At 39.3% G+C, this 12,658-nt stretch overlaps 1 protein-coding gene across 1 annotated transcript in view; it reads left to right on the top strand.

The window, feature by feature from the left end:
• The window catches only part of THSD7A (thrombospondin type 1 domain containing 7A), a 225,482-nt gene extending 219,872 nt beyond the window's left edge, over positions 1-5,610 (top strand). The window contains exons 28-29 of the mRNA XM_063303716.1: positions 662-749; positions 2,769-5,610. Coding sequence (XP_063159786.1) covers positions 662-749; positions 2,769-2,853 — 173 coding nt within the window. The 3' untranslated portion in view covers positions 2,854-5,610. The remainder of the gene's footprint in view (positions 1-661; positions 750-2,768) is intronic.
• The last annotated feature ends 7,048 nt before the right edge of the window (positions 5,611-12,658 follow it).

Here is a 12,658-nt window from a genome sequence, read left to right as displayed (position 1 = left end):
CTCCTATATAACTCCTATATATTTTTGCTGAATGTAACTTGCCTTAGTTCTGAGGAAATCTTCTATGACCAGGAAAGATATGATATAATCAATCCGTTATTATGCTGCTACACCCCTATGGATTTCCAAAGAAGTAGGGAAAAACAAATAAAACTATATAAAGCATGTACAAATTTACAATAATCAAACAGTTCTAGTGACCTAGGACAAAACATCAGTCATTTTACATTTTTACAGATTTTCATGGAAAAAAGCAGAAACTTAGCTATTCCCTTTGTAATGTCTGTGTTTGAAGTTACATAGTTTTGATCTTTTGTACAATAGAATCAAACCATTAAAAATATATTAAAAGTTTTTAAAAATCTGTACTCTAGGCACATGCACAGTTAGTTACTACATTTGATACAAAACATACCCATTCCTCGATTTGGTGCTTGAACAAAGCAGATTTTGTTCTTCGTTCTCCAGCATCTTTTTTACTGATTTGCTGCAAGAAAAGATGTAATCTCACTTACTAGCCAAGCAAGCTTTGTGCAACATCAAAAATGCATCATTTGTGATAGCACTAACTGTACTTGAACAAACCTTTGATTACACCTTTCTAAAAAAAATCTGATTGGCACTAATTTATGTACTAATGACTAACATGCATTCATTTTAGATGGGAAGCTGAAGACCTGGGTTTATGGTGTAGGTGCTGGTGCATTTGTTTTGCTCATCTTTGTTATATCTATGATCTATCTAGCCTGGTGAGTTCTTTTACCATTTATTATGTTTGGGATTTTTCCTCAAAAAAGAGTGTACAGTAATATACAAATAGGCTTATATTTTGTTTCAGATTTAGTCCTTCCATCTTAATATTAAATATTTAGTATTTTTTGCTGATGTAGTTTCTACTGTTGTCTTCAGCCTACTCAAGCTAACTTTTCAGCTTCTTGATATGGGTTACAATGGCAATTGGGACCAGGAACTCCATCACTACATGACATGGTTGTAAAGTGCGATGTCACGTGATCATGTCACTTAGTGATGGCAATTCCAGCGGTCCCAGTTGCTGTCATTAAACAAGGACCACATGGGTCATTAAGCGAAGACCTCACATGATTGTGACTTCCAACTTCCTGCCAGCTTCCCTATTGACTTTGCTTGTGGGAAGCTGGCAAGGAACGTTGGAAATCATGATCACGTGAGCTCAGGAACGCTGTGATGGCTGGAACTCCAAGGAACCATCCTAAGTGCCCCTCATTCAGTGCTGTCATAACTGTGAACAGTCACTAGACAAATGGTCGTAACCTGAGGACTACCTGTAATGTTTTATATTTTCTTTGCTCCACTCCTTCCCCCCTCAATTAACAACACCTATATTTGTGTTTAATTGCAGTGCAGATGCTTAGTGTTTTTTACATTACTTTTTTAAAGAGAAAGCTATTTCAAATTAATACGCCAGTCACTGCTATAGAGTTCTTTGCACCAGGAGGTATGACGGTGTCATCAGCATCTGGATTCTGTGGGGGCTAATAGATGTGATTGATAAAGCTGTTAAGCACTCCAAATGGGTTGTTCACAGGCTTCCAACTTGGGAGCCTTCAACAAACTCTGTCTCTGCCCAGAGTCCCTCCTTGTGAGGGAGATGGGTGGTGATAAAATTTGATAAATAAAATCCTGCTGAGCTCTTCTTCAGAGGCACATTTGCTGCTTTTCCTGTTATTTATTCCCAGTTTTTTAAAAAAAAATCTCTACTGGCAAACAGTGGGGGAGAATAAAGATCAATTAGCCTCAGAGCTGATCTATATTTTTTGCAAATATGCAGCAAGGCAGACAGCTGGAAAGAGGATCTTTCCATAGATGTCTGGTAGAAACTGTAGTGACAAAAGAAATGAGAAACTGTGTTGGGCCATCATGGCTCAAAACCCAGCCTTTCCTGCTTGTGCTCCTTCAGACACAAGAATTGTGGAGTCCTTTATGCTCTCTGAGCTTGGTTGTTTGCTTGCAGATGTTTCATTACCTGACTAGATAACATAATCAGTGCACTGATGACTAGGGACTGATGATGATACCTAGTCAGGTCATGAGATGTCTGCAAGCAAACAACCAAGCTCAGAGAGCACCAAGGACTCCACAGTTCAACCCTGATCTACATATATTCTCTTCTGTTGGAGATACAAGAATGTAATCATTTGTCTCTTCCCAAAGGTCTTCCTGCCGTGCCTACTTCCTATCCCAGTGTTTCTCAACCCTGGCAACTTGAAGATGTGTGGACCTCAAGTTGCCAGGATTGAGAAACAATGTCCTATCCCATGTTGGTAAAGTCTCATCTGAGTCCAACTCAACTCCTGGTAATGTTTTCCAGCCATTTTCTTGACAGTACTATAGAAATGGTTTGCTATCTTCTGACTTCCCAAACTAGTTTACATCCCTAGTATCCCAGCTGAAAGTTCCTTCCCATGGCCAATTCTCTTTTTTTGGTGGGGGGGGCGTGTCCAAAACTGATTGATCATGTGGCTGTCCAGAGGTACAGGGTGGTAACCTAACTATTTATTTGGCTCAGATCTGTCAATATGTTTGTAATCTACAGGTTTTTGCTGCAGTTTCTTTCCTTCAGAATCTAGTACATGAGATCTTACATCTCTGACCCAAACCAACTTAAATCAGAAAATTACTAAAAGTGAGAACTATATAACCCATGTTGTCTTCTCATCCGGTGTGAAATTAATAGCAAAACCTGCCTGTCTATTAGATTTGTGACACTTCACTTTTGCTCATTGCAGTAAAAAGCCAAAAAAGCCTCAGAGGAGACAGAACAACCGCCTGAAACCTTTAACCCTGGCTTATGATGGAGACGCGGACATGTAAAATAATTGCTTCTCATTCTTCAAACTCTTGAAACAGTAGTATTCAAAAACAGCATGTACCTTGTGTACATTACTGAACCGATGTTACACAAGACAGAGAAAAAAAATGATGGATGGCCATGGATATTCTAAGAAGCCATCTTCGTCCTTGACCACCAATTGGTACAGCAAATTCCAGTGGCCAGTTTCAGTTGTAAGCACAGCAGCTGAAAGTCTTTATGCAGCTTTCTTTGAAACATATGAACTATAAAGCCACTTGCATATTACATTGGGATTTGAGAGTGTTGATACCAGAACAGTCTGCTGCATTAATCTAACATTACTCAGTAAGCATGGGAAGATCATACCAAGTTGTCTATAATGCTTTATATCCAACCTGTATACTCAGTTGCATCATAGGTAATAATCTCTCAAATGATATACTGGTTAAAAGAACAACTTAGTGTTTAGCATCTTGTAAACTTTAACTGAGAATAACAAACCACTGAACAAGTTTTGCATTTTTGGACCACAGGAGGCAGTTTTCTGAACTGGCTTTTCAAAGGGGTAAAGATTTGCAAGATTCTTGTCCTGTTACCAGTCCCAGGTACTAAAGCACTACTACACACATTTATCAAGGAGTTCAGCATCTTCAGGTTCAAAATTTTATACAAGTTGTCTGGACATTTAATATCCATGTGTAATAATTTTTACTTTCTCTAACTCTCAAACTGTTGCCTGGAACTTTTTTGCTACGTATAAGGCAATTTTCTTTTGCACTATATTAGTGCCGCATGATATGCACTTATTAACGAGTATTGCCATAGGAACTGTCTCTTTTCAGTAATGGTGATGGTGAAAATCCTGCATCAGACAGACATTTGCCAGTAAGTTTTTGACTCCTGATAAAAGTAGAGATCAGTTTCCGAACTGTGACTGGGTAGACCAGCTAACACTACTGTTTATATTCCAGTACTTGTAAAAGCAGCTGTTTTGTAGTCAAAACCATGGCAGTAATTTAAGTGTCTACTTTCAGACTCTGGCCAACTTCTACAGGTGGTAGATTTTCAAGTTGATTTCTTATTTCTTTGAAGGTTGTATATGACTAGATTTTTATATTGCTAACTTTGTAAAAAAGAAAAAAAGAAAAAAGTGGTTGTGCGCTAATCTTGGGGAAAATACTTATCTTAAACGGTGTTCCAATATGTTCAGTAGAAAGAATATGAACTTACTATTTATTTTTCTCCTGCTAATGGAAAGTATTTCATTGCTGAAGGATTGATAGTCCTGCTCTTCCTACTTGGGATAATCTGATATAATCTTGAGGCTTTTTTTTTTTGGTGCGGACTTTTCAGAATAATGGCTAATATAGAATATTTTTTAAAAATATATCCTGATTCATCATTGTCCAGGTACCTAATCTAAGACGGGAACTGTAATGTATTCATGGAGCTTCCTAACTGGAATGTCTCTCTAGCAATTTTAAGGCATAGAAGTGATATTTCCAACATTCTTTTGAATTGAACCATCACAGTACATGACAATGTACAAGCTTTTCATCCAGTGTGCAGTGTTTTATGTAATCATTCTGGTAATAGCTGTTTCATTTTTTTTATTTGCTTCCATTCTGGTGGGTTTGTATTAAAATATGAATCCAATGTTGTTGTTATTCAGAACCATTGAACAATAATGCCTGTCAAATAATATCCTTTTAAGGTTGTGTATATGCCTATATATCTCTAATTATGAACAGATAAATAAGCAATATAACTCATCAACTTTATCAGACATCTGTCACACACTGATATTATTAGTTCTGACTTCTCAGGTCTATATCAATAAGCTAAATCCTTCTTAATACGTACATTATGCCTGGAGTATTATGTAGTGATTAATTAAACCAGGCAATGTGTTGCCCATGGCTCCCTTTCTAGATCCTTGCCAGGCTTTTTAAAAACACATTTTTGTAAAAAAGAAACACAATAAATGGGAAGCTGGCCCCCTGGATCGTGAGGCACCTGGGGACATCTGTAGTGGCATATTAAAATCTGCAGGATGATGGGAATGACTTTGTTATTGAAGCCCTGTCTCTTTTATATGAGCAGGCTTTGATTGTGGCACTGCACGCACCACATTGCAGATTTTGACACACAGCCTTTCCCTCAGAAGCCCCTGGAAGAACCAGACTCCAGAACCATCTTCATTTCCAGGAATGCCTATGAGCTCAACATAGACCTCATAGACTTCTTAGAAAATAAATATGGCAGGTGGCTGCAGATCAGGGCTTTGTCTGGAAGTGCCCACTGTTGAGAAGAAGGGCAGAGTGGCCCATTACTGCCAGAGCATCCCACCTCATGCTAGCTAAGGCAGGAATAGTATTTTCAATTTTTTTATATGCAGAAAGAGGAAATGGAATGAAAGAGACAGAGAAAACACCTCATATAGTAATCAAAATTAATCTTACATATGTATTCATAGCAAGTTTTACATTATGAATTAGGACTGTGCAAAGCATTTGAAGGGGCGCTTTGCAAAGTGTGTTGGCTTGAGCAAAGAGCCTTTGTTGAAGCATTTAGGCTGCCTGGAGAGAGATCTCAGGTGGCCTGCACTTATATGACTGGGCACCGACAACCCTTGGACTGCCAGAGAAGTGACTGTGCTTGTATACCACATGTGGAAATGACCTGGGAAGTCCCCAAAGCAGCAGCCCTTCGCCTTGGAGGATGCAACATCCTCAACACCTGTAATGGTATGTGGGAATGACCTTGGGAGATGGGGAAGAGCCACATCCAGGGGAATGGTTGGGTAAGAGGCAGCTGAGCCCACAGCAGGAATGTGGGCATGGCAAGTGTCTCAGTAGGGACCCTCCCTAGTTTCTTGGGCTGTAAAGGTCACAAGGAAGAAATATTCTTTTTTGATTGATTGATGTCAGCCTTGCAAGGTAGTCCAGACTGGAAGCATGTCCAGATGAACTAATTCTACTTTATTCTAAGGTTACATTAATAGAATCTTGCAAGTCTCCCAAGGTCATTCCCACATATCATTACACTGGTACACCATTACACTTCAAGGCGGGTTGTTTTGCTTGCACTAGCATGCCTGGTGAGTGCTTTGCACAGGCCTATCACTAGTGCAGCCCTCCTTTACTCAACTATAAAAGAAAAAGAAATTAAGTATGAATTAGTAGTCCACCAGTGAAGGTAAGTTCTTCAGACTTACGTAATTAGTGGAGAATGGGTAGCTTTCCAACCTGAAGCCGCATATAAATTACACTGTACCTAGGCTGAAGGTGAATATTTTGGTCTCCAGAAAGTTTTGGATTTTGGATCCACTTCACTCCTAATCAACTCTGACACTCCTTTCAGTCCAACATCTGGGAGAAGCATCACTAGCAGAGGAGGTAAGACTATAGAAGTTACCTGAAGTTTCTGGGGCGAACACTCTTTGGGGAATTAGGTACCTATATCCCATGCGAAGCCTCCACTCTCCTACTGATATCTTGGGGATGGATAGTTTAGCCCAGCCTTAACCTTGGCTCACATTCTGTTCACTAATACACTGGGAATTCTGCCACACAGCCTAGCCATAACATCTTCAATGTTGATAATAGGTTCAGAACCTGTCTAGTCTGATGCCATTGATGCTATTAAAAAAAGGTGTCCCTATATGAAGCAGAATGAAGGAGGGATATTCTAAGCATCCTTGAGCAAGAGCTGTTTGGAAAATAAACACACAGTGCATCCAGTTTACTAATGTTAACCACAAAGGATACTGTCCAAATGGAACCACCAAACTTGACTATATTCACAGTATAGTCTTAGTATGTTCTTTTGGAAGAAACTGCGTAAGTAGGACTTATTCTTAAGTAAGGAGTGCATCTTGAATTACAGGCTGGAAAGGTGAGATGTGCAAAATGCTTCGGGTTTTCTTTTAATGTAAAGAAAGAGAATTACTTTGAATTATTGTTGGGCCAGAGGGAAGGCCAGAAACATAGCCTGGATTACATTAAATTTAGCAAACAAAGTAGCATTGAATCTGTGATTGCAAATATTTATCTGTATAAGAAGAAGTTGTTTTTAAAATGTCTTTCTACAAATCCAGTGCCTAAATCAGCCATGACAGTAAATTGTTAGCTTGTGAAAATAATGTTTTCAATGATCATACATCTTTAACCATCCTGGAAACAGCTGAGTAGACTTAATTGTTCTGTTTGTAACTTCAGTTTATAAATGGTGGTTTTTAAATATGATTACATTTGCTGGTTCTTCCAAAATTTTTGGCTTTTAAACCCCCACTCTGTTACATATATTTTAAGTATTGTTTTTCCCCAAGTGTCTTACTATAAAATGATTAATTTCAAATTATTTATGTAAATGACACTGTAAAAGAAAGCTTTGGAAGGAAAAAAATACCTTTTAACTTTTTGTAAACTGTTCTTACCCAAAGTAAAAAAGAAAAATACTTTTGCATACCGTACAATGCAATTCTGCGTGTTTACTAAGAAATTAATCCCATTGCATTCAATAGGATTTATTCTCACCTAAGTGTATATAGGGTTGCAGCCTCAGTTTACTTGAATTTTCTGCTCTCTTTCTCCTAAGATTATGAACGTGACTGACTGGGGAAATGTTTACTTTTTTGTTAATTTGTAAGCAGTGTAATGCATTTTCATTTTTTGAAAATTATGTATTTTTCTTTTTTTAAAAGGACAAAACATTTATATACAACTGCAAATGTGTGTATATTGTCACCAAATTTTATTCAGTTAATGTGGATCACATGTGAAAATGTAACTGTACTTACATTTTCAAATGGGATATTTGTACATAACTGAGGTGATGCGGACAATAAATATTAACACAAAATGGGTAGGTGAGTTGACTGCTTTGTTGTGTTGCTGTGTTGGGGTAACTAGTTGCATCTTTCATCCTTCAGGAATGAAACACTAGTAGTAACATTGCAGGCCACCGGCTGTGTGAAGATCTAGGAGTTCATCAACACCATTCATCTCTTTTAAACTAAAAGTTAGGGCTGCCCTTTGGTAACATGAATGCCCAAATGCTGCCACAGCTGGGCATAAACACCTTCTCCATGAATATATAAGATGAGACATTGGGTGGCAGTTCTTTGGATTCCTCCAGGAGAACAACATTTTCAAACATGTTTCAAGGCAGGACTTCTCCTAACGTTGACAGTAACAGTACTACTAAAATGTCCCATGGGAAGTCTTCCCTTCTCAGATCTATCCATACAATATAACTGATGTCAGGAAGGCTACTGGCCACAAAAGAAATTATTATAACATGGAAAACTAGGCATTCAACTTTCTGTATTCTGGGAGGCCCAAATTCCAGGTGGGTTCCTAGCTGTTCCTCGCTGTTGAACACGACTCCAGTATTCTTGGTTGTCTTTCATCTGTTCCACTATGTAAATTCAGGGTTAAGCCTCACTGCCTTGTCAAATGTGTAAGTAAAGTTGTTCTATACACAATTTTCATGATTTTGAACCCTAATGGGATTTTCCTAGTTACTAAACCCATCACTAATCAGTCTGTTGATGATGCAGAGAAGAGCTCATAGAGGAAACAGGAAACATGACCAGTTGTAGGAGAATACATGCTTCTCTTGGGTATGTTTTTCACCATCACCTTTTGTTGAATGAAACCGACTCACTGAATAATATCTAATTTGGCTTTTGAATACCTCCTCTGGTTTTTCAAACAGCCATTGCAGTGTTGACTCTCTAAGGAATTTTTGTTTTTTTAAAAAAAAGTTGAATTTTCTTCTTCAGTCAAGACATTCCAAACGCTGGACTTCGTTTACTTATTTTCTTCGGCTGGGATTTCAGGCTCTGTGACATTCTCATATATGGTATTCAATTCAGATCTGTTTAATCTATAAGAAATGGATTCTGTTATTTCCTGATTGATACTTCTGAGTATCAGGTTTCTCCATTTCCATGATGGTGAAATAATGGTCAACTCAGTATTTGTTATTTGCCTTCAAGCTCTGTTTCTTTTTTCTCCTCTGACACCTACTTTGAAAGTTCTTATCTCTAAAAGCCCACTGAAGATTATTCAAAATCAGTCAGTCAAACTTTATTGTGGACCACTGACCCAGGCTTCATTAAAAAAAGACAGTATGTAGCACAAATTACAATCTAGCATGCATAATAAAAAGGCCTGTAGTTGTGCATAACCTACTTTTAACCTACTTCAACTGCTTGCAAATTCTACAGGCAAAAAAATACAAACTTTGCAACAACAACAATTATTTTGGGATCTTTATTTGCCTAAAGAAGCCACATGTAGAATTCTTCCATCCAACCTGCAAATGAGCTCCAAGAGGTGTTAGTATCTCATGGCAGGGGTGTACGTGTACCTGAGCAATGGTGGAAGGAAGGGCAGAGTGCTGCGGCCATGTTTGCTTCTCCACCCAGTTTCTGAGAAATAGCCTGCTTTTTGATGTGCCCTCTTACCTGCTTGATCCATTAGCATGCTATTGGTTTGCTGATCAAAGTGTAGGGAGTGGGTGATATTCCTTGCACAGAACTAAAATGAAGGGCATGCCAAGAGTGCCCCCCTCAGCCTTTGTAAGAGATCTTCTGAAACAAAGACACCAAGGAAGGTGGGGAAGAAGATGAAGGGAGGAGGCCAAGGATTGCACCATTTTATAATGAGAACCACACCAGAATTGTAGGGTAAGCCCAAAAACAGTGGAGTCAATACAATATGGGCAGGGATGGCAGCTGCCTTGAGGTCTGTACGCACAGGGCCTATGGCCAGACCCTCAGTCTCTTAAAACACACCCCAAACTTGGTTGTGCTCTGCTGAAAAAACAGCTTGTCACCACAGAGGAACCTAGGAGAGAGCAGCAGGTGGAAATGAAGCAGAGGGCTTTAACACATACTGACAAGGGCAACTGCTAGATGGCAACAACAAGGTCTAGAAAGCTCTTTGTTGTCAAATCATCTAGATTGAAGGGATCCTCCCCAGTTTCTCAGTTGGTAAAGGAGACGGGGAGGGAGAATTGTACTTTCACACTTGCAAGATTCTGTTAATGTAGCTTTACAATAAAGTAGAATTAGTTTATCTGGTTGTTCCTTCAAGCCTCTTGCTTTGCCCCATATACCAAGGTCTTTCCCACATACTAATACACCTTCCCTCTCAAAATGATGGACAGATGTACCAGCAGTTTCCATCAGTTGCGGTTGGAGGATATTCCAAGGGTTGCAAAACATGGATGGGGAAAGCAGTAGGTGGGGCTAAAGGTTACCTCACCATCATTTCACTGTCTGGTCTACCTGGTGGCTGACAGAAGGTGAATGAAAACTGTATCATAAGACCTAGGCTACACTTACCATAGTTTTTAGGAAAGAACAGAAAATCCTGGCCACAGCCCCTATGTGACATAGGTCTATGCATTTTGCACCATGTTTGGCTCACTTGACCTTCAATCCCAATCAAGATATGGAATCTGTGGAGTCCTTGGTGCTCTCTGAGCCTTGTTGTTTTCTTGCAGACATTTCATTGCCAGACTAGGCAACATCTTCAGTGCAAGGGAGTGTACTGGTCTTTTGTGTACTGGACAGGCAGAAGACTAGCAGAGCACATCCACAAACACCAACTAGCAGTCAGAAGACACAATGAGAACTCCTTAATCTCACAACACATGGACAGACTCAACCATACTTTCAACTGGGAAACGGTGAGCATCCTGAACCAAGCAAATCCAAAAACGCCAGAGAATTCCTGGAAGCCTGGCACTCAGACAAAGCAGCCAACAACAGACACACAGAGGTAAACAACATTTACATGCCATTCAAGAGAGACAATAGAAAAGCCAAAAGACCAGGACACTCCTTTGCCAGGAATCAACACCCAGATATGCAAAAATCAACACTAGGATTAACACCAGATGAACCATCAAACAGCACAATACACCCTAATCAAGGAACTATTAACTCAGGCAATCAACCAAGCAGCAAACAACAGCCCAATCAAAGAACTCCCAAGGAGACAACACCCCTACCAACTCAAGCAGGGCAAGCCACGGTATATAAACAGAGCAATGCCCACTCCCTCTTCGCACTGAAGATGTTGCCTAGTCTGGCAATGAAATGTCTGCAGGAAAACAACAAGGCTCAGAGAGCACCAAGGACTCCACAGTTCAACCCTGAGCTACAAATATTCACTTTGATAGATATGGAATCCCCTGGCTCTCAAATGTTTGCTTACTTTTGCTTCAGAGTAAAAATTACCACTGCCTTGTCCATGCAGAGCGGCTGGGCTTCACAATCCCTAGATCTAGAATGAGGGGCTGGTGACCATGCAAATGTGGCCAAACTACAATGCCCCACAACATCAGCCAATGTGGGAAATAGGAATGCTGAAAATAGTAGTTTAGAAACTTCTGAAAGGTCATTGCTCTCCCCATACTAGCTCTAGATACAAATTGCTTCCCCAAATTTCTACATACTCAGGAAAGAAAATAAAGTGTTCAAAAAATTGGTTTGGCTTTCTGGTATGGTGAAAATGCTGGCACCCTGACAAGAAAACGAGAGAGATTATGCATGTCAGGTTGTGCATCATATATTTTCCCCACTCAAACCCTGTTTCTTCCTGTCCTCCCACTGAGCTGAACAGATGGCCCTTTCCCCACTCAGCTGGACATTTGCCTCCCTTTTATTGATTGTGTGTCAGCTTTAATTCACTTCTGAATTGGCAGCTCAGTGCTAATTGGTTTTAATGTTGCCAGAATGGAGTTCATGTATATATTGGAAAAGGCATCAAGCTGAAAACAGCACCACAGTCACCACAAAATGGACTCTCAAGGCAACTTTAGATGACCCAAGTGACACGTCAGTGATTCCTATGAAAATGATAGGACCTCTGATGTGGCTGCAGTGATAGACTCTGGCATCATAATGAAGTAACTAACCTATCAAATTTAACTTTTTGGAAGCAGTAAGACATCCTTGGCCTAAAGAAGAGCGTCTGTTAAAAATTGATTAAGATTGGCTAGAACTGATATTGTAGCAGATGGCAATATCCTTTGATTTCAATCATGAAGCCATTCACTGTGGCAGAAATATATTCAATTTAAGTAAGATTCCACTGGATAATTATAGGACAAACTTTCTTAGCATGAAAATGGCTGAATATACATTTTTTGTGCCAATGGGGAGGGTAAAAAGAGGAACCAAATCTTTGTTCTAACCAGAATCCTGAAGGAGCCAAATGTGTTTACTCTACCAGGATTCTGGGCAGATTTTATTTCAATCTTTCATACTACATATGAAGTTCAGACTTTCCCAACCTGATAACTTTCGGATAAATTGGGCTTCAAATGTTGGAAATCCCTGCAAAATGGCTAGTGAAGTTCAAAACATTGGCAGTTTTGTCTCGGGATGATGGGACCTAAAACCCAGTGCAGATGGCCAGCACTAAATTGAGGAAAATTGATCGAAAGCAACAAAATGAAAGTATGGGTCTGACATTTTAAAAAATCCCATCTTTCTTCCAAGATTGGGAGTGCTATAATAGCTTTTTCTTTATTCTATGGCAGTGTTTTTTAACCCTGGCAGCTTTAAGATGTATGGACTTGAACTCCCAGAATTCTGGAAGTTGAAGTCCATGGATCTTAAAGTTGCCAGGATTGAAAAACACTGTTATATGGTATGGCATCGTTTTCTGATACCAAATTATTAAACTCTAATTCCTCCCTTTAAAATCTGAGATTACAAAACACGTTTTCCAAAAGAGGAATATTTTTCATTTAGTTTTTTAGAATGTGTTTCCTTTTTTAAAAAAGGATCATTTATATACA

The sequence above is a fragment of the Candoia aspera genome, chromosome 4 (assembly GCF_035149785.1).
Source record: "Candoia aspera isolate rCanAsp1 chromosome 4, rCanAsp1.hap2, whole genome shotgun sequence".
Lineage (NCBI taxonomy): Eukaryota > Metazoa > Chordata > Lepidosauria > Squamata > Boidae > Candoia > Candoia aspera.
The sequence above is the reverse complement of the archived record's forward strand: the minus strand, read 5'-3'. Positions and strand labels throughout refer to the sequence as shown.